The sequence below is a fragment of the Hordeum vulgare genome, chromosome 6H, assembly GCF_904849725.1.
Source record: "Hordeum vulgare subsp. vulgare chromosome 6H, MorexV3_pseudomolecules_assembly, whole genome shotgun sequence".
Lineage (NCBI taxonomy): Eukaryota > Viridiplantae > Streptophyta > Magnoliopsida > Poales > Poaceae > Hordeum > Hordeum vulgare.
In genome coordinates, this window is record NC_058523.1 from 20,084,914 (window position 1) to 20,111,236 (window position 26,323).

The following is a 26,323-nucleotide window of genomic DNA, read 5'->3' on the forward strand; positions in this document are numbered from 1 at the left end:
AGTGTTTGTCAACGTTTTATTTCTTCAGGAGTTTAAAATCAAGATTATTTTTGCTCAGAAGAAATGGTTCTCTCAGAACTTTTTTTCCTCTCCCTTCAATCATTACTGCATATCTCTTATCTATTCCTTTCTATTGAGTAAATTATTTTTGATTGGTTTCTTTCATTATTTGATATTATAGTATCGGAAAAAGGCATTCTATATGAATTGGTACTAGATTTTTGTGTGTCGGTCTGCAATAAAAGAAATAACGGTTTGTCCAAAATTTGGTATGTGGGCCGCATGCATGGTGGACCAGCAAAGCCAGGCCACTTATTTTCCTGCCCACGCAGCTGAAAAAATCCTATTTTCGAAACGATTCACTAGGTGTTAGCAAAAGTTCGGAAGAGGATTCACTAGGTGTTGTATCAACTATCTGCAGAAATACTCATAGCATGTACTTGGGCTCTTCTGCTCTTGTTATGCCGGGAGTGATGGATTCAAAAAACTTGGATGCAATTGCTTGTCGTGAAGCCCAATGTCTTGCTGAGGATCTGGGTATTCGTGAGATGACTATTGCAAATAACAACAAGCAGCTGCTGAAGGATATTGAGGATAACAAAGGAGGAGTGAATTGCTCAATTATTCGACAGATTTCGAAACGATGTTTCAACTTTAATTCTTGTAGTTTTTTATCTGTTGTTAGTAGTTCGGCTATGGACGCTAGTTTAATAGCCTCTTATGCTTGTCAGCTTCCCCCGGAGCGCCACCTGTGGCTCATTAACCCCCATGATCCCTGTATTCTTATGATGTCTGATCAATAAATGGGAAGCACAGTTGTCTAAAAAAAAGCTGAAAAAAATCCTATTACACTAGACGATGCGGCAATTACTCGAAACTTACTTATTCAGGAGCTTAAAAAACAAAACTATTTTGGGTTAGAAGAAATGATTCTCTTTGAGCATTTTTTTCTCCCTTCAATCATTACTGTATATCTCTTATCTATTCCTTTTTATTAAGTAAATTATATTTGATTTTTTTTATTTTTTTCCTTCGATTATTTGTTCCATTCACTGGCGAAAAAAGGCATGCTCTCTGAGTTGGTACTAAATTGTTTTGTGTCCATCTACAATAAAACAATGGTTTGTCTAGAATTTCGTATGTGGCCCCCATGTGCGGTGGGCCATCGAAGCCAGCTACTTATTTTCCTACACACATAGCTGGAAAATTCCTATTACACTGCACGATGCGGTAAATACTCGGAACTTCTATACGACGCCCAAGACCGGGCCGACATATTATCAGCGGGCACATCTGGTGTCTTAATCTTCAGCTTCCCTGTTGCAGTATCACCGTATTCAAGAAACATAGAATTCGGATAGTTGTCATCATCCTCTTCTTATTCATTGTCTTTCATCATAACCCCTCTTTCTCCGTGCTTGGTCCAACGATTATAGTGGAACATGAAACCCTTCCCAAGCAGGTGGAATGAAGGGTTTTCGAGGAAGAGTTATCCTTTGTATTCTCACAGACAACACGTGGACAATACATAAAACCATTCTGCTTGTTTGCCTCAGCCACATCGAGAAAATTATGCAGGCCCGTAATATAGTCGAAGTACGTCGGTGAGTGTACATCCATTGTCGGTTCATCAGCATTATGTAATTAAGTATATCAAAACCATTACAAAACATCCTGATAAAGAAATGACCAAATTAATACAAGTTCATCATCACATTAAAACCAAAGTACAGTAGTTATTACTACAAAAATAAATATATAAACTTCATACATAGTTCTCATAAAATAACATATAACTATGTAAAAGATTTAAATGCAACAACTAATGCGATCAAAATCGCAACTCGGTGAAGTTGCTAACCTTTTAGAACACTTGGATAGTTGGTGCACCGGGCATTCATGGAGCACTTCATGTGCATATGTAGGCAGAATAGAGCAGCACACACACCTCCCACCTTCTACGGCCAAAAAACAGAGAAGAGGGGCGCAGGGGTATATATATATATATATATATATATATATATATATATATATATATATATATATATATATATATATATATATAGGCATCTTATTTGTCTCGGTTGGTGTCTAAAACCAGAACTGAAGACAAACCTTTATTCACGGTTGGTATCTCGAACCAGGACTAAAGGTCCCAGTCGAACCGGGACTGATGCCTGGTGAGGACCGGCCGACGTCCTAGCTGCTCGAATAGGGACTGATGCTCACATTAGTCCCGATTCGTAACAAGACCGGGACTAATGCTCTAATCTGGCCAGAACCAAAGCCCTGTTTTTATTAGTGCTCTTAAGAAGGCATAATTTTTTCATCAATGCCAACTATGGGTGGAAGAAATGCTGGGAAGAATAAACTCAGTGATGAAATACATAGTTTAGGAAGTTATTAACATACCAAACAACCACAAGCCTATTGTTTGGTAATATACTTTGTCTAATCTCTCTCGCCTAGAAGTTTGGTAAAGAGGAACTAAAGCCATGGTTGCTCATTTAATACATTAAATGGATTGTCATATAACAAGCTTTACATCAATGAAATAGCACATCATATGATTTTCTAAATGAAGCAAGACATTCATCTACAAATTCACCTTGATGGAAGGAAAAGCTTGGTCATGTTTTAACTTTCATATGAAAGGAATGTTTGAAGCTTCCTATGTTTTGGGAGTGGAACTACATAGGGCATGTTTCTTAAATGTTTTATTTGGAAAATTGCAAACTTGTTAAAGTACCTGAAACCAAACTCATTGAGGAATTATGTTTGAACTCTTGAGGAAAAAGGGATAATACATGGTGTTGAAATTTACTGTAACTTTGTTATACAATCATACCTTAGCTTCCGGAATTTATGTTGCATTGAAGTAGTGGAAGGAAAGACAGGAAGCTAAGGAAATGTCACACGTTGTATTAGATTGTGGAAAGTGCATCACAACATGCCACTTGTTAAACACATTGAGGAAGCTATTATTGTATCTACTAGATGAGAAATAAGTACAGGCACACTAGTACTAATAATATGGTGCAGGTTCACTGACTAAAGTTAGGAATTTCATTCAAATATGGTTACTTATGAAACTTCATTTAATGATTGGATTTGATATTTATGTGGTTTTCAAAAACTTTATTCAAGTTGATTATATTCTATTTGACTTGATGTGGAATTATTCATATTATTGATATACGTGACTCGAAATAAATGGTGCAGAATTTTCATTTGAGGAAACAAAATAATAAAGGCGCCTCTAAAGTTAGAATTGCACTCGAGGAAATAATACTTGAGACGTTGAGAACAACTATGCTGGAATAATTAGGCAGAAAGTAAGGTCTCTAGTGATCTTAGGGGTCATAACAAGGAAACATATTGAAGGGAAGTATCACCATATATATTTTCATGAGTTTTCAACACAGTGTTAATATGATTGATGGTCCCTTAATTAAGAGTCTTAGTAAGGAGGTATTTGGCAAGCATGTTAAGGCTATGAGTTTATGAATATTCAAAATGATTGTTTGGGACAAGTGGGAGATGTTGGAATTATGTGTCCTGCAACTATATTCAAACATTAATAGGAATTACTAATATTCTGAACACCTCATTATGGAATTACACATGTATTTATGCATGGAATTGCTTTACATGATTATCATGAAATTTCACTTGTTGGAATGTACTTAAGTTATATACTTAAGGAAGTTCGTTGATTATCAGTGGAATCTAATATACTATTTATATTGGAAAGACTATCCGGGTATTGATAATCGGAAGGAGCTAGATCACATAGTTAGATTGCATCACTAATGTTGATCTACGTAATTAGAGGAATTTACACTCTATTATGGCGCGTTGCTCACAAGTGTGTGCTTTGAAAACATAACGGGTAGAATCCGTTAACAGACAAATATGATCGTGGTTGGTAATTTGATCTGGACTCTATCCTGAAAATTAATCAAAAAGACTAGGAATCTTATGGGTATAAGAGGTGGACTCTTTACAAAGACAGTATAAGAAGATCCCTACCCCCTATCCTCAGATATGAGGATTGTAAGCGGCACCACGGATAAGCGAAGAGGAATAGGGGTAGACCACAAACCCTAAATTTCTAACAGCGACATCGAAGCCGGAGAGGCCGAGGACGGCGACGAAGGCGAGCACGACATCGGGCTTGGATAGGGATTTGAGGTGGGAGAGCTTAACGGAGGCCTTCAATGCTTGAGTCGGGTGAGTCCACAGGTCCAGATGAAGTAGTCGTCGACGGCGAAGACGGAGTTTGGGGAAAATGGCCGCGGAGAGGAGACGGTGGAGAGGGGATACAGGAGAGGTAGCTGTAGATGATAGGATGCTGGGTGAGGATGGAGCACCGGAGGCAGAGCACCGCGCGGTGGCGGAGGGGGCACGCGGAGAGGATGCAACTTTGGAGTCGCGACGACGGCGAGGGAATGAGGAAAGCCGATGGCTGTTTCGGTGTGCTCTCATCAAGTGGCTCCCACCTATGAGTCCCACCCGGTAGTCCAATATTGCCCTGCCATATAATGGACCGAGGCTAGACTAAAGTAATTCATTTGGAAATATTGTTCTCTTGCATGAAAATGATAAAATTGACAAGATTGGAGTGCCATGTTCATTTAAGTTTTAGTTTTAGTGGCAAGGGAGCGCAGTGGCGTCTCCAGCAACCAGGGTTCGATCCACGTCGGGGACGAATTTCTGGTTTCTCATGAGGGATGCTTCTTCTATATCAATAAAACCATGGGTGCTAGTGCCCATGGAGTTTTCATTTTTATTTTTTTTTAGTTTTCCAGTTTGGCGATTGCAATACTAATAAATATGTATGTGCAATGCAAGTTCATATATTACAAAAGAGAATTAAATACACGTTCATACGATATCAGTTATATCTGTTACTTGCATGTTTATATTAAGTAGAATGTCAATTACGCGTGAATTACACATTTAAATTAAATAGGATATCAGTTATGCCTAATTATGTGATTAACACAGAGGCTGGTATTTGCTGTGATATTGGTTGTTAAACATGTTGAGCCCTCATCATTTAAACAACCTAAGTCGCTGCATTGACATGGTTTGATGATCGAGATTAATTGGATCGGTCCCTTTGGGTCTTTTTACATTGATACATATATAGATATAGATATAGATATAGATATATATATAGATATAGATAGATGCCGGTTGAAAGCAAAAGATTGGTCGATGTCTGTGCACGCGCATGTATATGTGTGTGTGTGAGTGAATGAGCGTTTTTTCAAGCTTCTCTGCGAGGTTGAAGGAAAAACGCCCCCAAACTTGGTGTCATAATTACGGTGTAGTGACAATGTATGACCCACAAGTGCATGAAACGTCGGGAACTCTCCCAACTGACTCCCTCCTTGTTCTCCTGTCTCGCTGCCGTAGGGTTTCCACCGCCGACCGTTGTTACTTCTCCTTATCGCCATTGTTGCTTTCCCCAACGCACTGCTCTATTGTCGTTACCACTTTCCACTGTCACCCCTGGCTCCAGTGAACGACCGTAACCTCCCATTGAAGCGCATTGGACAATACCATTGGTGTTTGTAGGCATTTTATTTATTGCAATCATTTGCCTTTTTTGATCTCTTTTATGCACTCTGCTTCTTATATTTTTGGATGGATGCATCATCTAGATGCTAAGGCTGGAGAATAGTAATACATATTCCTCATTTTTTCTAGAAAATAGGTCCAAACAGAGCTAGTTAATCAGGCTTCTAGTGACTTATGACAATTATATTAGATAGCCACTTGACACAAGACGCATTTATTTGAACTTTCCTCGCAGTTGTTTCCGAGAGAATCCTCGCAGTTTTATGCGACCCAATTATGTTGTGGAAGTGTATATAGCCGACGTTCATTGGGAGAGTTTTTGAATGAACACTCTCTGATACGTCCAATTCCGCACGTGAATTTCAGATAGGAGACATGTGGCAATCATAGTGGGTGCAGCGTTCGCTCCCATGCACACTCCTGAGGAGCGACTCAATCGAATCAAAAAAATTGCTCCGATACACCCTCCCGAGCAGTGGTGATTCTGGTAGGTAGGCTTTAATAGGCTGAAGCCTACCCTTCAAAATCCTATTTCAATTAAATATACCATATGACAATTACATTAAGGTGCTCTTTTCTAAAAAAAAAATACATTAAGGTGCTTTACATGCAATAATTTCGATGTATTTGTTAATTAGGCTTAGTAAATTAAGGATTTAAACCTACCCTCTACTATCACGCTACATTCGCCACTCCTCCCGAGGAAATGGGCATGTGTGTCGCATGACATCCAGTTATTATGTAGCATGGCAAATTGCTGAAAGTATGTATGGAAATTCAATCTGCTATATGCTTCGCTGTGATCTAGTGTGACCATTTTTCTTCTATAGCATGGCAATCATTTCCTTTCGGCATGACAAATCTGTCTGTTGTATGATGGCCAATCTCTGTTATGTCACGACAATTCCTAAAATGTTCCATGCGAGAGTCTTTTTGAGTGAACGCTGAGAAAAACTCCGGTTGCTCGCTTGAGCCTTTCTGAGGGAACGCACGTCCGCACAACGTCCTCCTGTGAGGAACACCAGCTCCCTTTTATCTTCCTTTTTCTTTTGAGTGGTAGAAAAAAAATGTCTTCCTCTGATGAGAAAATAATACTAGCTAGGTCATCTAGGACTTTCACATAACTTATAAAAGAAAAATAAACACATGATTGGAATGACAAGCCTCGTCGAATTTTACATCAAAACACAAGAATCGTCGAAAACAAGCATTTTTTTGCGAGAAAACATCCGATATATTCATCTTGAACATGGTAGTATAACGAACACGAGAGATAATAAAAATTACATCCAGATTCATAGACCACCTATTGACGGCTACAAGCACTAAAGCGAACCGACGACGCGCCGCCGTCATCACCCCTTCCTCACCAGAGCCAGACAAAACTTATTGTAGTAGACGATCGAAAAGTCGTTGTGCTAAGGCCCCGCAGGACTAGCGCCGCAGAACAACATTTGGAGACATAAAGAAAAAATTGTGAAGTTTTTTTAAGAAAAAAGGTAGTACTTGATCATTATAAAAAAGTAAGGACAGGGACGCGCTCGAACTTCCAAAGAATTATTTCATGAGTTTATAACTCAAGTCTAGGTTTTCGTGAAAACTTTAACGAGCATTCCTATATATATTATGAAAAAACCTTTGGTGCAAGCATCCATTCCCCCTCCTCAAAAAACAAAATAAAATCCATTGGTGTATCTAGAACTAAAATGTATCTAGATACATCCATTCCTCCGACAAATATTTTTGAACGGAGGGAGTATATTATAAAAAAATCCTTTGGTGCAAGCATCCATTCCCCCCTTAAAAAAAACAATCCGGATCACCATTTTAGGATCGGTAGAGATCACATCAGATCCGTCATCCATTGCTGTCTAGCTACATTAAGGTGTCACATCGAAAACGCTTTTGCAGGGTCAAAACAATCGTCTCCCCGTCCCGCTTGGTAAAGGCATTATTCAAGTCGTTGGAGCCGAAGCAAGGTGTTGGTTCGCTTCTTGGTTCCGACGTAATGAATCGGCTCCTCCGAGAGAGCTTCGGATCTCTTTTCTCCCACGCTAGAGAATCAGAGATGGTCTTATATATGCGGCAAGGATCCATCCACGACAAGCTTCATTGCAGAGATCGACCTCCGGCGGCATCGCATGCACGGCGATGTCGACGTGGGCGGTCATGGCGTTCCTGCTCCCTGTCATTGCGGCGGCGTTGCAGCTGCAGCCCGTGGCCCGCGCGGCGGCGCTAGGGTCCCTCGGCGCTGGCGTTAAGCTGCACCAAGATCAACACCAGGTGCGCGCTCTGCCTGCTCCTTCTTGACTGTTTTTTCTTACTTGCGACTGCTTTTTGATGTAGTAAGTACATATTTAGAGGAGTTTTTTAATGCACTACTCTCTTCTCTTCTATAAACGAATATAAGACGTTTGGAGATTGGTGTCGCAAAACGGTCATAATTTCTTTAAATTTACATGTCATCATATTTTCCATGCAAACTACTCTCTCTATTCCTAAATATAAGACATTTTAGAGATTTCACCATAAACTACGTACAGATGTATATAAACATATTTTTAGAATATAGACTCATTCATTTTGCTCTGTACGTAGTCTATAGTAAAATCTCTAAAAATACGGAGGGAGTACTTTATACACAGGAAAAGGAAGAAATATATACTAGGGAAGTACAGATAGACAAATCAGAAGCCAAAATGCTACTATTACAATTAGGAAGTACCCACTCCGTCTCCAATAAAAAAATGCTTATAAATTCTGTCACAAGTCAAATGGTAAAGGTTGATCATTTTTGACAGAAAATTCATTAACAACTACTCTTGTCTTAGATCTGTCTTGATATGAATGTATCTAGTCATGTTTTGGTATTTAGATACATTCATTTCTAAACAAACATAAGACAAGAATTTTGGGACGGAGGCAGTATAATACTAAATAGATATAATATTTTATTGGGCATTAAGCGATATCAACGTTTCATTCCAGTTTCTCGCTAGTTTTTTCTGTAAACTGTCAAACATTACACCGTTTGGCTTGAGGCAAAAATTATAGGATATTTTTTAAGGAGTACATAATTTATCATCTAAAATATACCATGCCTTGCTTAGTCGTGTGTATGCAAAAGGCAATTGGAACATCTTTACCCAATCGGGATTGCTGGTTACTGTGGATGTTACACGGCCCTTTCCCCTATACCCAAATGGACGGACATATAGTATCAGTCCAACAACAAAAAACATGTGCATCCTTTTCATGAATTTACCGGCGTCGACCCATCTGAGTGTAATAAAAAGATGCATGCTACTTTCCTAGCAAACATAAAGAAAAACAGATGTGTGAATCTAGCACAATTCTTTGCGGTCATCAGAGTAATATACATTTTCACATGCAGATAATGTAAATATAATGTAATGGTTTGCATGATATAATAGGTGGTGGTAGACAACGGCATGGTGCAGGTGGCGGTGTCCAAACCGCAGGGCCAGATCGTCGGCATCCGCTATGTCGACGAGAGTAACCTCCTCTACTTCAACAACAACGAGATATCAGGCGGGTATGTCTTTTTTTTTGCGGGTATATATGTCCTATCTATCAGTATGTATGCCTGGTTGTAGATAAAGAGAGAAGGATTTCTTAGGCGTCTCTGAGTCACAACGACACAAAACCTCATGTTTTATGATTAATTAATTTGTTTACCAGTTTTGATTTACTACTTCGTCGAGCAACGAAAAGAGGTAAAAAATATTGATGCTTAGTCACGACTTATAAGTGGGAGTATATACTTTTCTAAAGGAAGGTTAATCTCCAATCCCTTTTTATTCTCGGATGCACAAAAATTGTGAAAGATAACGTACATCAAGGACTAACAAAAGCAGTTTACAAAATTGAAAGAAAATGAAAAAAAAATGCCATGATCACCATTAAAACTAACTCGCACCAACTTTTTGTTTTATTTTAGCGGTATCCTATGGGGGGGGGGGTTAAAATTAAAATCCACCGGACATACAATCCAACAAAGACCATGGTACTCCATGCTTCACGGTGACGCCTTCAAGATGAGGGGATCGCAGCTTGTCAGAAAGTGTTGCAATACCAACCAATAAACCAATAAACTTTGGGGCTTCAAGACATAAATGACCTGCTGGTCCTACCGAACTCTATTTGGATATTGATGTTTCCTTTTTCCTTCTTTTTTGTATTTTTTCCTTTTTCTTATTTTTGAAATAAATGACAATTTTTCGAAATTCATGCACAAGTTTTTTAAAACACCCCTAAACATTTTTGAAAAAATATCAATCAATTTTAAAAATTCCTAAACTTTTTTGTAAACCGACAAACTTTTTTTGTATTCTCAAACACTTTTGCTATATGTTTTCAAATGTAATCAATTGTTAAAGCCATATGAATTAGAATTATATAATCACATTTACAAAATCACCAATATTTTGTTAAACTAATGATCATTTCTTTTAAAATTCATGAGTATTTTTAAAATTTGTGAATATTTTTCATATACATGTACGAATTTGTTGTTGTATTATTATTTTACAGATATGTCAAAATATATAGTAGACATTTTTCCAGTGCCAAATGCTACCGCCTTTGTTAGCCACTTCTAAGGGCCAGTTCTCTGAGCTTATGTTTTTAGAACCGGGCTTCTCCCCTTTCCATTATATGCATAACGGAAATACACAGTTTTGTTCCGAGATCAGAAAGAGAAAAGGGAAAGAGAGAGAAGCGAGCTCCGAGCAATGCTAGGAAACCCACCGCCTTGCGCCTGTCATCAGGAACACAAGGCTATGGGGCGAAAACCTAGCATCACCCAAAAACTCACCATTCTCTGAGCTTATGTGTGTCTGCCAAAATGAGTTGCTTCTTACCCAGCTTATTCTGTGAATCCAACTTAAAAATGTATTCTAAAAGCCTACTAACTAGGAGTTCGCTAGTAATTTGAATCATGATTTTATATCTGAAAATTTGCAGGTATTGGGATGTAGTATGGAACTTTTCAGGATCGGATTATCCGAGGGGCATGAACGACATGTACATATCCTCAGTTCCTCACTGCCAGTAACTTTGCAGGCAAATTTTACACCTTGTGTTTTTTGTTCTGAGACAAAAATGACACCTTGTGTTTAACGTAAAAGAGTTCAGGCAAATTTAACTATTTTGATTTCTCTCCCAGGTTGGACGGTACAGAGTTGAGGGTGGTGTCTGCGAGCGAGGAGCAAGTGGAGCTCTCCTTCATGAGCACCTACGATCCATCACGCCTCAACAGCGTCCCGCTCAACGTCGACAAGAGGTGCGCGCACCACTCCACGATCCCAGTTCATGGACGTCATGATTTCCAAGTCGAGCTTGATGTCCATCATGTCATGCATGAACCATGATGCAGGCTGGTGATGCTGAGAGGCGGCTCCGGGTTCTACTGCTACGCCATCTTCGAGCACGCCGGCGACTGGCCAGCCATCGACGTCTCGGAGGCCCGGCTCGTCTTCAAGCTCGACCCCACGACGTTCAACTACATGGCGGTCTCGGACGGCATCCAGAGGTACATGCCGGGGCCGGCCGACCGGGACGCGCCCCGTGCCGTGCCGCTGGCGTACAAGGAGGCCGTGCTGCTCGTGAACCCGTCGGAGCCGCAGTTCGCGGGGGAGGTCGATGACAAGTACCAGTACTCCATGGACAACAAGGACAACCGTGTCCACGGCTGGATCGCCGGCGCCGGTGGTGGTGGCGGCGGCGGCGATCGGGTGCCCGTGGGGTTCTGGGTGGTCACCCCTAGCAACGAGTTCAAGAGCGGCGGCCCCCTCAAGCGCGAGCTCACCTCCCACACCGGTCCCACCTCGTTGACTGTGAGTGTTCTTCATTCTTTCTTTCGTTTCAGACCCATAATCCAACTGTTTGCAGTGAGGATTTTTTTTCTTTTTTGAAAGAAAGGGGTCCCCTGTCCCATTTTATTGAAATGAAGCGGTCAACATTCAAACTACAGCTCAAACGAACTCCACCAACTAAAAAAACCGAAAGGCACCCAGACCGGACACAACACGAAGGACATGTCTGGTAGGCTGGGGCTGAAACGACCAACAGCTACATAAACGCTATTCGCATGAGTTTCCTCCGGTGCTTCTCCAGCAGCAGAACGAATTGCTTCAGTGTGTCAGCTTGTGCAGTGTCGCAGAGTACCAATCATTGCTGCAAAATTCCTTTTAGCTTGACAAGGTCGCAGCTCAGTCCTCTCCATGTGCGTCCCCGGAAACATAATTTATTTCTCAATCTCCATATACTCCATAAAAAGACAACAATTATCAAATTAAGCACAAGCCTTTTTTTGTTTAACTTTAACAAGGAAGAGACATCATTAAAACATTGGATTCTATGAATATTAAACCACTCTGATATGACTGACCAAATACTACCAGCATTAATACATTCAAAGAACAAGTGTTGAATGGATTCAGCTTCATTATAAAACAAACATGATAGATCATCCACTGTTTTTCGTTTAGCCACATTATCCCTAGTTAGAATTTTGTTTAATAAACACAACCACGGAAACACATGAATATTTTGAGGACATAAAGTTTTCCATAAAGTATCTCCAAAAAGAGAAATCAAACCATCAAAGTTAATGCACATATAAAAGAATTTCACTGAATATTTGCCACTATGCTCTAGGAGCCAAACAGGTAGATCTTGAGAATCTGACAATGGGAAGTTTTTAATATGCTCAATAACTTTTTCCTAGCTTGCCATAACCCTATGATCTATGCACCGTCTAAAGGAGAGTTTAAGATTTATCCCATCCCAAACCCGGAATACCGTGCATTCTTGTTGGTTGCAGATTTCAAATAGCTCCCAAAAACTGACTTTGAGGGGACAGTCCCCAGTCCAAGTATCATGTCAAAAATAATATTATTACCATTACCAATTTTCCAGGAATAAAAGTTTCTCGCAACTTGTAAAACCCAAGAAACACTCTTTCAAAAGGAGGAGCCTGCCTGTTGTCTGTACCATAATATATCTGAGCTATACACATTATATTTATAAGCAATTAACTTCTTCCAATTACTATTGTTATTATCAAAGAATCTTTTTCCCCACGAAGCTAGAAGGGCCATATTATATTCCCTCACATTGGGTATCCCCAAACCTCTAAAGTTTTTTTTTTCTGGACACCAACCCCAATGGGCTAAATGGTACTTATGCCGGTCTCCCATTTACCCCATAGAAAGTGTGCCATTTAGAAATTAATAGCATTAATTGCCCATTTGGGAAACTTCATCACTGCCATCGGATTATTTTGCCTTTATAAGTCCAGTATCTATCCAGCCAACCAGAAATACTCTTAATAATTCTGTTAATTAACGGCTGTAAATCTTTCCTCTTTAACTTGTCATAGTGCAGAGGCACTCCCACATATTTAATGGAAAAGGAACCTAGGTTACAGCAGAAAATCTGGGCAAAGAAGTTCGCCCTCTCGTCATCTATATTAACAGTGATGAGGTCACTTTTATGAAAATTGATTTTCATACCCCGAGAAACTCTCGAAGGAGGATAAAATCCACTTAAAATTCTTTGTCTTCTCATAAGAATCCTCTAGAAAGAGGAGAGTATCATCCGCATATTGAATTTGCAGTGAGGATTCTTCATTCCTTCTTTATTTCTTGTGTTCTACTTTTTTTTGAGTGGATTTCTTGTGTTCTACTTCCCGTGTCTTAAAATAAATATCTTAACCTTATACTAACTCTAATACAAAGTTGTGTTAAGTTAAGTCATTTGTTTTGAGACGTAGAGAAGGGAATACGTAGTCGAAATCCAACTGTTTGGTGTGAAATGACAGATGTTCATGGGGACTCATTACATCGGGAACGACATGATGGCGAAGATCGAGGCCGGCGAGCACTGGAAGAAGGTCATGGGGCCGGTGTTCATCTACCTCAACTCCAACCCACAGCACGGACCGTTGTGGGAGGACGCCAAGGCACAGGCAGAGGTGGAGGCGAGCAAATGGCCGTACAGCTTCCCGGAGTCGCCGGACTTCCACAAGGCAGGCGAGAGGGGCTTCGTCACCGGCAGGTTGCTGGTCAGAGACAGGTACACGGGTGCCGGTGTGGACGTGCCCGCCCGGCTGGCCTGCGTCGGCCTCGCCGCTCCGGGTCAGCCCGGCTCATGGGCGACGGAGAGCAAGGTACGTCGGCACGCACATATTCCACGATACATTTTCGATCTGCCAACTTGTCATATATATGCTTCAGGGCTACCAGTTCTGGACGAGGGCGTCGGCGACCGACGGCACGTTCGCCATTGGCAACGTCCGGGCAGGGGAGTACAACCTCTACGCCTGGGTCCCGGGGGTCCTCGGCGACTACATGCGCACGGCTCCGGTGACGGTGGTGCCCGGCGACGCCGTTGCCCTCGGGGACCTCGTGTTCGAACCACTGCGATCGGGGCCGACGCTGTGGGAGATCGGCGTGCCGGACCGGAGCGCCGCCGAGTTCTTCATCCCTGAACCCAACCCCAGGTACCTCAGCAAGCTGTTTGTCGCCAGGGACAGGTACAGGCAGTACGGGCTGTGGGAGCGCTACTCGGAGCTGTACCCCGCCGGCGACCCCGTCTTCACCGTCGGCGTGAGCAACCACTCCAAGGACTGGTTCTTCGCGCATGTCACAAGGTGCCCAACTGAACCCTGACCTGACGCGTCCCCTTTATACCGAATAAATTACCAAAAACTATCACAACGGAAACGTATCCAGTAGCTACCACAAAACGATTTTGTGCGAAAAACTATCAAAATCTTTCTAATCAATGGTAAAAAACTACCAAAAGTTTTAACTGTCCGATTTAACTCTTTTAATCGTTTTTCTGGTAAGGTTGGCCCACATGTCAGGTGCCAGCATGGCCCCGCGCATTTCATCGAATAGCTTGTGTCCTCTCGCCGCTCAGTTCCTTCGTGCCCGATGAAACCCCGCCGCTTTTCGCAGTCCCCGACGTCCTCTCCGACTCGCACGTGTCGCCGTGTCAGGCTCCGTACGCCGCGTCGACCTCCACCGGCCGCTCAACGGCAGCATTATAAGCTGGCGTCGCCGCGGTCCAGCAACGAACAGGCGATCCAAGCCACTGACCACATCCAGTCCAAGCTCCACGCACCAGCTTTCTGAGAACACAGTCGGTCGACTAAGCCTGCCACTCAAGAAGCCACTGACAATGGCGTCGCAGCAGCAGAGCCGGAAGGACGCCGCCTAGAAACGGGAGGAAGGCCAAGGCGGCGGCAGCCTGGAGGAGATCGGCAAGTTCCGCGCAGAGGCGCAGCAGCACTCCGCGGACGCCATCCGTGCCGCCCAGGAGCGGTACAACCAGAACCTGCAGCACGGCGGCGGAGGTGGTGCCAGGGGGTGGTGACCATCACCCAGGCGCCTGGCGCCACGGTGGTCTCCTACCAGGAGCACAAAGCCATTCACGAGGGCGCCCACCAGGGCCGCGCGCCGGCCACGGCGCCAACGCGCTGGCGGGCGGCACCACGGCGTCGTCTCGGGGCACCGAGTTGCAGCACGGCGCGACGCTGGAGGAGGGCCGTGGGCATGGCACGGGCCACAAGGAGCACAAGGACTCGACGGCGGTCACGCGCGGGGCCCACGACAAGCAGGGCAAAGAGAGTGCCGCGCGCGGCACCAACGCGCCGGCAGGGGGCATGATGGCATCGTATTGGGGCGCCGAGAAGCAGCACCCCACGAAGTAGGAGGAGGGCCGTGGGCATGGCACGGGCCACAAGGAGCGGAAGGGACGCAGGAGGCTACGGCTACCGCCGCCGAGTACTCCAAACAGGCCGCAGCAAAGGCGAATGAGGTCACGGTGAGCACCGGCGGGACGGCCGCGGAGTACGCCAAGGCGGCCGCCGAGAAGGCGAGGGAGGCGGCTCTGGCGGCCGGCAAGACGACGGCCGAGTAGACGCAGCAGGCTGCGGTGAAGGGCAAGGACGTGACTGCCTCCACCGGCGGGGCGGCCGTGGAGTACGTCAAGACGGCTGCGGAGAAACCCAAGGACGCCGCACTGGCGGCCGGCAAGACGACGGCCGAGTACACGCAACAGGCGGCGGTGAAAATCAAAGACGTGACGCTGTCGACCGGCACGCATGCGGCGCAGAAGGCCAAGGAGGTGACCACCGTCACGGCGCAGAAGGTGGCGCTGAAGTTGTTCGATGAAATGCGCGGGGCCATGTGGGCCAGACTTGTCAGAAAAACGGTTAAAAGAGCTAAATCGGACAGTTAAAACTTTTGGTAGTTTTTTGCCACTGATTAGGAAGATTTTGATAGTTTTTCGTATAAAATCGTATTGTGGTAGCTACTGAACATGGTTGCGTGAATTGTGATAGTTTTTGACAATTTACTCCCTTTATACCACACAAAACAGTTGTTAACTTGTGACGGTGCCCCATTGATGCTCAACTGACGAACCCTAATTGAGCTGACACGTTCCCTTTGTCAAATACTCCCTCCGTCCTAAAATTTTTGTCTTATATTTGTTTAGATACGAATGTATCTAGTCAAATTTTATTATTTAGATACATTCATTTCTAGACAAAGCTAAAACAATAATTTTGGAATGAAGGGAGTATAAAATAGTCGTTAACTTGTGACGGTGCAGGAAGACGGGCAACGGCGAGAACGCACCGACGACGCGGCGGATCCGGTTCAACCTGCCTCGCGTCGCCGCCGGCGGCACCTACACGCTGCGCATCGCCCTCGCGGCGGCGCATATGTCCAAGCTGAAGGTGCAGGTGAACGGGGCGACGGCGCAGGGGTCGACTGGAGGAGTGTTGGTGACGCCCGTGTTCGGCGACGACAACGCGATCGCGCGGCACGGCGAGCACGGCAGGTGGTGGAGCTTCGAGTTCCCGATCGACGGGCGCCTGCTCGTGCAAGGGGAGAACACAATCAGCATCACGCAGGCGAGGGCGCTCAGCGTGTTCGTGGGAGTCATGTACGATTACATCCGGCTAGAAGGGCCCTCTGGTTGGGATTATTCTGGCGTGACAAATAGTGCTGGTCTAGGCAAAATATTGCCTCCTGGCCCGCAAAATCGTTGGCTTCTCGTGCTGCCAACGTTGGTATACTTCCTGTTAAGCAAGTGATACGGTCCAAGTCCTTGGATCTATCATGCTTTCTCTTTTCCTTTTTGTTTTTCTCGTGCAATTGTACTAGAAGGAAAGGGAAATCAAAATGTTAGACCAGCGTTAGCGGTCGGCCGACCGATCTGAGACAGTTGTGTGGTGCGAGGAACATGAGCCATTCGATTGATCCCTAGCTCGTCTCTCCTTCCTCGCATTTTACCATCGAAAAAAAAATAGGGAGCTCGCCTTGTCCTACGCTTGCTCCCTACAAATCCCCCGCCTTCCACCCCGCTTGCGCAAAGAAACCATGAGCCACCGACATGGTTCCATCCTGGCGGCTAGCTTGCAGCATCGGCATTGAGCTTTACAATATTTTTCATGCCTGGGTGTCTCTTACAGCTCACAGCAGTGTCGACCATGGTCGTCGCAGCTTGCCACACTACTTGCAGCAGCACGTATCCAGCCACCATCATATGATGTCTTTGCAACACCCCATCCTGCCCATTGTAGCATGGACGGCGTGGAGCGCAAGCCGTTGGCCTTCCAACACCGTTGTCCACCTTTGCAGTGCCCGCGCTCAACGCTTGTTGCATTGATTCGTGGGCGGATACCTTTGCAGCCCGCCCACTGCCTTGCAACTTGCAGCCCCGCCTCATGTGGTGGCTTGTTCCCCTGAATTTGCAAGAGACGTCATCTTCTCATGTGGACTTGCAATAGCTTTGAGAGGCTGCATGGCACTAGACGGCTTGTTGCAACGAGGCACGAAACAAAATGAGTTCGAAACAACAGTCGCCGCCTGCACTAGTAGAAAACAGGGCATTGAGCCAACCACATTGGACCCGGATTGGATATAAACCGGTTCTAAAGGGTCTGTCCACTGGACCCCCCCTGCAGCAAATGGCCGCAAGGCCTTTAGGACCGGTTTGTAACACAAACCGGTCCTAAAGGTTTTTGGACCGTTTGCTGCAGGGAGGGGGGCCCAGTGGACAGACCCTTTAGAACCGGTTTGTATCACAAACCGGTGCTAAAGGTTTTCTCATTTTTGCAGCAACTGCGGGTCCCGCTGTCAGACCCTTTAGCACCGGTTTTTGACACAAACCGGTCCTAAAGCCCTCCTCTCCTTCCTCCCCGAGCGCCCCTATATTCCACCCCATTTTTTCTAGCTCCATTTTTTTCTAGCTCGAGCTCAACTCCATTTTTGCTCTCTCCTTCCTCTTGGGAGCTCTAATCCATCCCCATTTTTCTCCACCATTTGTCGAGATTGTTGGCACCCATCGGTCCTACGGTTAGCATCAACATTCCCTCTTCCGGTATTGCAAGTTTTGCTCGTTTTCTTGCTCATTTCATTTTTGTTGTGCTAGCTAGGTGTTTGATGAAATGCCTAAGCTAGAGAGAGTTCATCATTTGTTATGTATACATATGCAATTTGAGCTCAAATTTAATTATGATTTGTGGTTTTTTTAGTGTCGCGCGCCTTGTCCCCTTCCTCACCGCCGTCGATCGCCCCGTCACCGACACAACCTTGGTGAGCCTATTGTTTTTATTTACCAAAACAAATTTTGATTTGTATGATTTACATATTTACTTGTATATAACTTTCTTATTGTGTAAGATTTTTTTTATATGTATAGCGCCATGGTTTTGATATCCGTCCCCGTTGGCCCTCGTCCAGTCTATGATTCGGATGTGGTATATTATCTTTTATAACTACATATTTTCATTTCCTGATTATATGACAATTAATTACGCCGACCAACTTGACATAGATATTTTTATCTAGGAGGTAGTGGAACCGGAAATGCCAATCGACCCTATTGTTGAGAAGTTACACTTAGTTGAACAAGAAAATGTTGGCCTGAAAGAAAGATTGAAAAAAACTGAAGAAAGGTTGGAAAAAACTGAAAGAGAGAAGATGACCTTGGAAAAGGTTCTTGCCGGTGTCGTCGATGGTCACAAGAGCGAGATGGACGCAATGCGTCTGAAGATTAGAAAGATTAGAAAATATGCAATTAGTAAAGAGGCTTGGTATCATTATGCCGTCGGGTCAATTTGTTACCTTTGTTGCGATTTTGATCGCATTTGTTGTTGTTTTTAAATGCATTAATTAGAGAGAGTTTTTATGGTTGGTTTCAGTGTGTGTTTTTATGAGAACTATATATGTATGGTCACTACGCTACTTTGGTTTTAACGTGTGATGAACTTTTTGTATTAATTAATTAATTTAGTCATGATGATTTAGCATAATGGTTTTTGATAAATTTATATAATGCAGATGAACCGGCAATGGATGTACAGTGATCGACGTCGTCCCGAATTCCTTAATGGCATGCATAGTTTTCTCAATGTGGCTGAGAAAAACAGGCAGAATGGATTTATTTTTTGTCCATGTAAAAAATGTCAGAATAAGAGGAATTTCCCTAACTCAAGAACCATACACACCCACCTGTTGCAAGAAGGCTTCATGCCCAGTTATTTTGTTGGACCAAGCACGGAGAAAGAGGGGTTGTAATGGAAGACAATGAAGAAGAAGAGGATAATGATAACTATCCTATGTTCGGTGAACACGGTGATACTGAAATGGGGGAAGACGAGCCTGAACTTGAGGACATTGTTGATGAGTCTGATGATGATCTTCGTCAGGTCATTCGTGAAGAACAGATAAATTGCGGAAGTGAAAACGAGAGGTTGAAGTTGGAGCGCATGTTAGAAGATCACAAAAAATTGTTGTACCCAAATTGCGAAGATGGCCAGAAAAAGCTGGGCACCACCCTGGAATTGCTGCAATGGAAGGCAGAGAATGGAATATCTGACAAGGGATTTGAAAAGCTGCTGAAAATAATGAAGAAGATGCTTCCAAGAGATAACGTGCTGCCCTGCAGTACGTACGAAGCAAAGAAGGTTGTCTGCCCTCTAGGATTGGAAGTGCATAAGATACATGCATGCATCAATGACTGCATCCTCTACCGCGGTCAGCATGAGAATTTAAATGTCTGCCCGGTATGCGGTGCATTTCGGTATAAGATCAGGCGAGATGACCCTGGTGATGTTGAGGGCGACGACCGCCCCAGGAAGAGGGTTCCTGCCAAGGTGATGTGGCATGCTCCGATAATACCACGGTTGAAACGTTTGTTCCGAAACAAAGAGCATGCCAAGTTGCTGCGATGGCACAAAGAAGACCGTAAGGAAGACGATATGCTGAGACAACCCGCTGATGGGTCGCAGTGGAGAAACATCGACGATAAGTACGAGGACTTTGCACGTGACCCAAGAAACTTAAGGTTTGGTCTAAGTATAGATGGCCTGAATCCGTCTGGGGAGCAGAGTAGCAGTCATAGCACCTGGCCCGTGACTCTATGTATCTATAACCTTCCTCCTTGGTTATGCATGAAGCGTAAGTTCATTATGATGCCAATGCTTATCCCAGGCCCGTCGCAACCCGGCAACAACATTGATGTGTACCTGAGGCCACTGGTTGATGAACTTTTAGAGTTATGGGCTGACGAAGGTGTACGTGTGTGGGACGAGTACAAACAGGAGGAATTTAACCTACGAGGGTTGCTGTTTGTAACCATCAATGATTGGCCCGCTCTTAGTAACATCTCAGGACAGTCAAACAAGGGATACAGCGCATGCACACACTGTTTAGGCGAGACTGAAAGTATACATATAGGCAAGAATGTGTACCCGGGGCATCGTCGATTTCTTCCAGACAGGCATCCCGTAAGAAAGAAAGGAAAGCATTTCAAAGGCGAGGCAGATACACGGAGGAAGCCAACCCTCCCTAAAGGTACTGATATATATGACATGGTCAAAGATATAAAAGTAATCTTTGGTAAGGGTCCTGGCGCACAATCTGTTCCGAATGACGCCGACAACCACGTAGCCATGTGGAAGAAGAAATCTATATTCTAGGAACTACCCTATTGGAAATTCCTAGAGGTTCGCTCTGCGATTGACGTGATGCACGTGACGAAAAATATTTGCGTGAACCTGCTAAACTTATTGGGCGTGCATGGGAAGAAGTCGAGAGATACACCAAAAGCACGGCTGCACCACCAACGTATGCACGAACGAGACAACCTGATGAATCGAGAGAATTTCAAAGGTCCTGCCAGCTACGCTCTTACCAAGGAAGAGAAGGAGATCTTTTTCCAAGTCCTGAGCAGTATCAAGGTCCCGTCTGGCTACTCGTCGAACATAAAAGGAATACTAATCCTAGAAGAGAAAAAGTTCCAAAACCTAAAGTCTCATGACTGCCACGTGATCATGACCCAGTTACTTCCGATTGCATTGAGGGGGCTTCTGCCAGAAAACGTGCGAGTACCCATTGTGAAGCTATGTGCATTCCTCAACGCAATTTCTCAGAAGGCAATCGATCCAGCAACTCTACCAAGTTTACAGAAGGACGTGGTCCAATGTCTTGTCAGCTTCGAGTTGGTGTTCCCACCAACCTTCTTCAATATTATGACGCACCTCATAGTTCACCTAGTCCAAGAGATTTCCGTTCTCGGTCCTGTATTCTTACACAATATGTTCCCCTTTGAGAGGTTCACGAGAGTCTTGAAGAATTATGTTAAAAAACCGTGCTAGGCCAGAAGGAAGCATGGTCAAGGGCTATGGAACAGAGGAGGTCATTGAATTTTGTGTTGACTTTATTCCTGACCTGAACCCGATCGGTGTTCCTCAGTCGCGCCATGAGGGGAGACTGCGTGGAAAAGGCACGCTAGGAAAGAAATCAACAACATGTATGGACGAGCAATCTTTCACTCAAGCACACTACACAGTTCTAGTTAATTCCAGCTTGGCGGCTCCATATATCCAGGAACACAAGGATATTTTACGCTCGGAATACCCGGAGCAACCTGAAGATTTCATTGCTAAAGAACACGCGAAGACTTTCGGCGGTTGGTTGCAAAGACGTCTCATTAATGACAACATTGTTGAAGATGAGCTATACTTGTTGGCCAAGCAACCATCTTCGACTGTATTGACCTTTAAAGGGTACGAGATAAATGGTAACACATTTTACACGGCAGACCAAGATAAAAAGAGCACCAACCAAAACAGTGGCGTCCGGTTTGATGCAAAAGACGACAACGGGCAAAGGGTCACATACTATGGTTACATAGAGCAGATATGGGAACTTGACTACGGACCTTTCTTTAAGGTCCCTTTGTTCTGGTGCAAATGGTTCAACCTGTCAGGCGTGAAGGTAGACCCGAAGTACGGAATGACAACAGTGGATCAGAAGAATCTTGGGTACGGCAATGATCAATTCGTCCTAGCCAATGATGTGGCTCAGGTTTTCTATGTGAAGGACATGTCTAGCAGACCGAGAAAAAGAAAAGATAAGGAAGCGAATACATCAGACGATGAGCCAAGGCGCCACATAGTTCTTTCAGGGAAAAGAAACATCGTGGGAGTCGAGGACAAGACAGACATGTCAGAAGATTACAATAAATTTGATGAAATTCCTTCCTTCAAAGTCAAAGATGATCCAAGCATCCCGTTAAATGATGAAGATAGTCCATGGTTACGGCGCAATCAGAAGAAAGGCAAGAAGAAAAATAGATAGGGGATGTTGTTGGTGATGTGTAATAATGTATTAAACCTTTTATGTAATTGTGTTGACCATTTTGATAAATATTAAAAATTTGACCAGTTTCCACTAAATTTGACCATTTTGATAAATATCATTTTTATTTTTTAAGTGTAAAAATGACATTTTGACAATTTGTAAATAAATGTAAAAGAAAACAGAAAAGGGAAACAAAAAAGAAAAATAAAAGAAGAAACAGGAAAAAGAAAAAGGAAACAAAAAGAAAAAGAAAACAGAAAACAGTAAAAAGGAAAAAAGAAAAATAAAAGAAGAAACAGGAAAAAGAAAAAGGAAACAAAAAGAAAAAGAAAACAGGAAACAGAAAAAAGGAAAAAAGAAAAATAAAAGAAGAAATAGGAAAAAGAAAAAGGAAACAAAAAGAAAAAGAAAACAGGAAACAGAAAAAAGGAAAAAAGAAAAAGGAAAAAAACCTTTAGGACCGGTCTGTAACAACAACCGGTCCTAAAGGTGGGTTCGGTTCGCGCCCAATTTTTGGACCCTTTAGCACCGGTCTGTGTTAACAACCGGTGCTAAAGGGTCTTTAGCACCGGTTGTTAACACAGACCGGTGCTAAAGGGTCTATACCTCTACGGGGTCGCCAACTTCTCGCCTTCCCGCGCGTCTCTCCTCGCCTTCTCTCCTCGCCGCCTCTCTCCTCGCCGACTCGGCCTCCTCGCGCCGCCTCGCCGGCCGACGATCCTCGGTGCCGCCTCCTCGCCGCGCCGTCGCCTCCTCGCCGCGTCGTCGCCTCCTCGCGCCGCCGCCTCCTCGCGCGCGCGACCTCCTCGCGCCGCCTCGCCGGCCGACGATCCTCGGCGCCGCCTCCTCGCCGCGTCGTCGCCTCCTCGCCGCGCCGCCGCCTCCTCGCGCCGCCGCCTCCTCGCGCGCGCGGCCTCCTCGCGCCGCCTCGCCGGCCGACGATCCTCGGCGCCGCCTCCTCGCCGCGCCGTCGCCTCCTCGCCGCGCCGCCGCCTCCTCGCGCCGGCGCCTCCTCGCGCTGCCTCGCCAGCCGACGATCCTCGCCGCCTCCTCGCCGCGCCGTCGCCTCCTCGACGCCTCCTCGCGACGCCTCCTCACCGCCTCCTCGCGCGCTGCCCCACGCCGCCTCCTCGCCGCCCCACTTCGTCTTCTTCACGTAAGGTATATCCGTATTTTCGTATATCCATATTGTTGTATGATTGTAATTATAACCGTTGATATTAGTTTTTTTCCGGCCCGAATAGGACATCCTATAAAAAAAAGTTACGTGATCATGCATATTCTCACGGCTCTCACGGCTCTCACGGCTAAAAAAAGTTACGGGATTTGTTCTATCGACGTACAAATCGTACCTGCTAGAGATGCTCTCACGGCTCGATTTGAAGCCGCCTTCATCATTTATGTCGCTAAAGCGAGGAAGACGATTCTAGTAGACTCACTTTTTCAGTCAACATTCGAAACTTTCCGACGTACAAATCCTATAGACGAAGTCGGTCAACATTCGTGCAACGTGAGGTGACTCCGACGATTCCGTAAAACCCTAAACCGACGATTCCGACGATTCCGTAAAACCCTAAACCGACGATTCCGACGATTCCGTAAAACCCTAAACCGACAATTTCGTAAAACTTTTCGACGATTACAATTCCGTAAAACTTTCCTACGATTCTGACGATTCCATAACTGCGGGGAAAGTTTCCGACGATTCCGTAAAACTTTCTGACGATTCCGTAAAACTTTGCGACGATTACGACTCCGACGATTCCGTAAAACTTTTCCGTAAAATTTCCGGTTCCGTAAAACTTTTCCGTAAATAATTTTGCTAAGTTAAATTCTTGTTACTAGCAGGTGTTGAGCTATGGATCCCCAAGAACCACATGATCAGCACGCCGATCAGCTCGCGGGAATGGGTGAGGCGGAGAAGGAAAGATACATGTGCCAGATGATTTTTGAAGATGCAACGGCCTTATATCATGATGACGGCGGTGGGCATGCATTTAGCAATCAATTTTTGAACGACTCCGGTGACGGAGCTGAGAATATAGAAGATGTAGTAGATGCAGAAGTGCCCTCCGGAACAAACTCTGCCAATGTATATCTCAAGTCACTGTTGACGCAACAATTAATTTGTATTGCACTTACTAACGAATCATTATTTTCCCGTTTAGGTGCCCTCCGGAACACCTAGCGCAAGTACTGAGACAAAGTCGAAACGAGGCCCGGCCGCAAGGTTGAAAGATACTGCAAGGTACTCGATCGATAAAGCTGCTGCTGATGGCAAACCACTCGAACCCCCAGAAACTTATCGCAAATTTGTAAATCTGTGCGGAGTTGTTGTAAGAGACCTGGTCCCGATCAACTTAATAGAATGGAATAAGCCGAAGACCGGCGCCAACGTTGGAGCTACTTATGTCGATGACAGATTGAAAAGAGTGCTTTGCGACACGGTCTGGCTAAATTTTAGCGTAGCGAAAGATAAGAAGAAGAAAGTCGAGGAGTGGGCTTTGAAGAAGATGGCCACACAATTCCAGAGGTGGAAGAAAGACTTGTGGAAGAAATATAAGGACGAAGATCCAGTTTTCACTGGGCACCTAGTGAAGATAAGAGACGCTTGGCCTGATTTTAAGGCGTACAAGAAATCGGGTGTCTTTACATCCCGATCAGCCACAAATACGGAGAATACGAAGAAGAAGAAATATCACCATATTTTGGGGTCAGGTGGCTACATGACTGCCCTGCCTAGGTGGCGACGCTATGAAGATGCGCTTCTGAAAAGAAATATCATTCCACAGACACATGACTGGCCCGATAGGTCCAAGTTCTGGTTGTTCGCGCATGGGGCAACGTTGGACGCTGAGACTGGGATGATTTTTGCGGAGGGACCATGGTCGGAAAAAATAACACAAGTCGTATCAGATCTAGAGAAGGCAATAGAAGCTGTTCGAAAAGGAACTTTTGTTCCCGATAGAGAGAACGACGAGTTGACGAAGGCACTCGGGAACCCCGAAAAGTGGGGACGAACACGAGGCTTTGGAGCCACTACCCCGTGGAACCAAGGGTTTCCGGCGGACCTTGGCACTTACAGAAGCCGTGGTAGAAGCAAGAGGAAGGCGCTGGAACGGATAGCGACATTAGAAGAAAAGGTGGCGTTTCTCTTGAAGAAAGGGGGACACCCTGTACCTGACACTGAAGAGGAGGAAGAAGATCCTGCACCTGACGCTGATCAGCAGCAATTAGAAGACGATCCTGTAGCAGATGCCGTCCCATCTCAGCATAGAAGCAGCGTGGGTTCCACGCAGCTGCAGCTAGAAGACGGTCCTGCAGTCGAACCGTCGGCGCCTCACTACCCCGTGGATGATGTCACGGAGAAGACAAACTGTGAGATACATATGCCAATGGGGAACATATCCTTCATGGTGGCGTCAGGCTATGCTTTACCGAATCAACCTGGAGCAACCTACCATGGTGGTCAGATTCCAGCATCCCATGCTCGTGTCGGGTTGTCAACAATTACGCCGGGATGCCAGTCAATTGAGCTTGATATTCCTGGAGGTGAAGGCGAGAAGACACTCGGAGAAATGGAGCTTGGTATCATCTTGTGGAAGAAGAAACACATCGTGTTTCCTAACGCGGCGCCAAGGCCACCGACTCCTCCAGGTACAAATGCACCACCTCCAACAATTACTGAATGTTGCACCACATGTAAGCCTATTTTTAATAGTTTTTTCACTTTCGTACAGAGAATGCACGACCTCCAAGTCCACCCCCCAATGCACCTCCAAGTCCACCCCCAACGCACCTCCAAGTCCACCCCACAACGAAGATAGGGAGCCCGAGGCCGAGAGTCCATCGCCCGTGCACTCCAGTGAGCCGACGGATGCGCCCACTACGGGTACGGCAAAGCGGAAGCTACAGTTCAGAAGAAACAGGACTCCTACCAAGAAGAGAGAAAGGAAACCCAATAAAGTCAAGACTCCCCCGAAGTTACCAGGCCTGATGACTCCGGAGGAACTAGACGAGGCCATGAAAGCCAAAAACAAAGC

The 26,323-nt window shown here is 44.8% G+C and overlaps 1 protein-coding gene and 1 pseudogene across 1 annotated transcript; both read left to right on the forward strand.

Annotated features, from left to right (window-relative positions):
- Window positions 1–7,740: 7,740 nt before the first annotated feature.
- LOC123404943 (probable rhamnogalacturonate lyase B) lies at window positions 7,741–16,863 on the forward strand. Its single transcript, XM_045098845.1, has 8 exons — window positions 7,741–7,872; window positions 9,024–9,145; window positions 10,576–10,662; window positions 10,778–10,894; window positions 10,988–11,447; window positions 13,436–13,783; window positions 13,851–14,266; window positions 16,237–16,863. Exons 1-8 carry the CDS (start codon window positions 7,741–7,743, stop codon window positions 16,721–16,723), a joined length of 2,169 nt encoding a protein of 722 aa, XP_044954780.1. The 3' UTR covers window positions 16,724–16,863.
- LOC123403998 lies at window positions 14,471–15,945 on the forward strand (annotated as a pseudogene).
- Window positions 16,864–26,323: the final 9,460 nt, after the last annotated feature.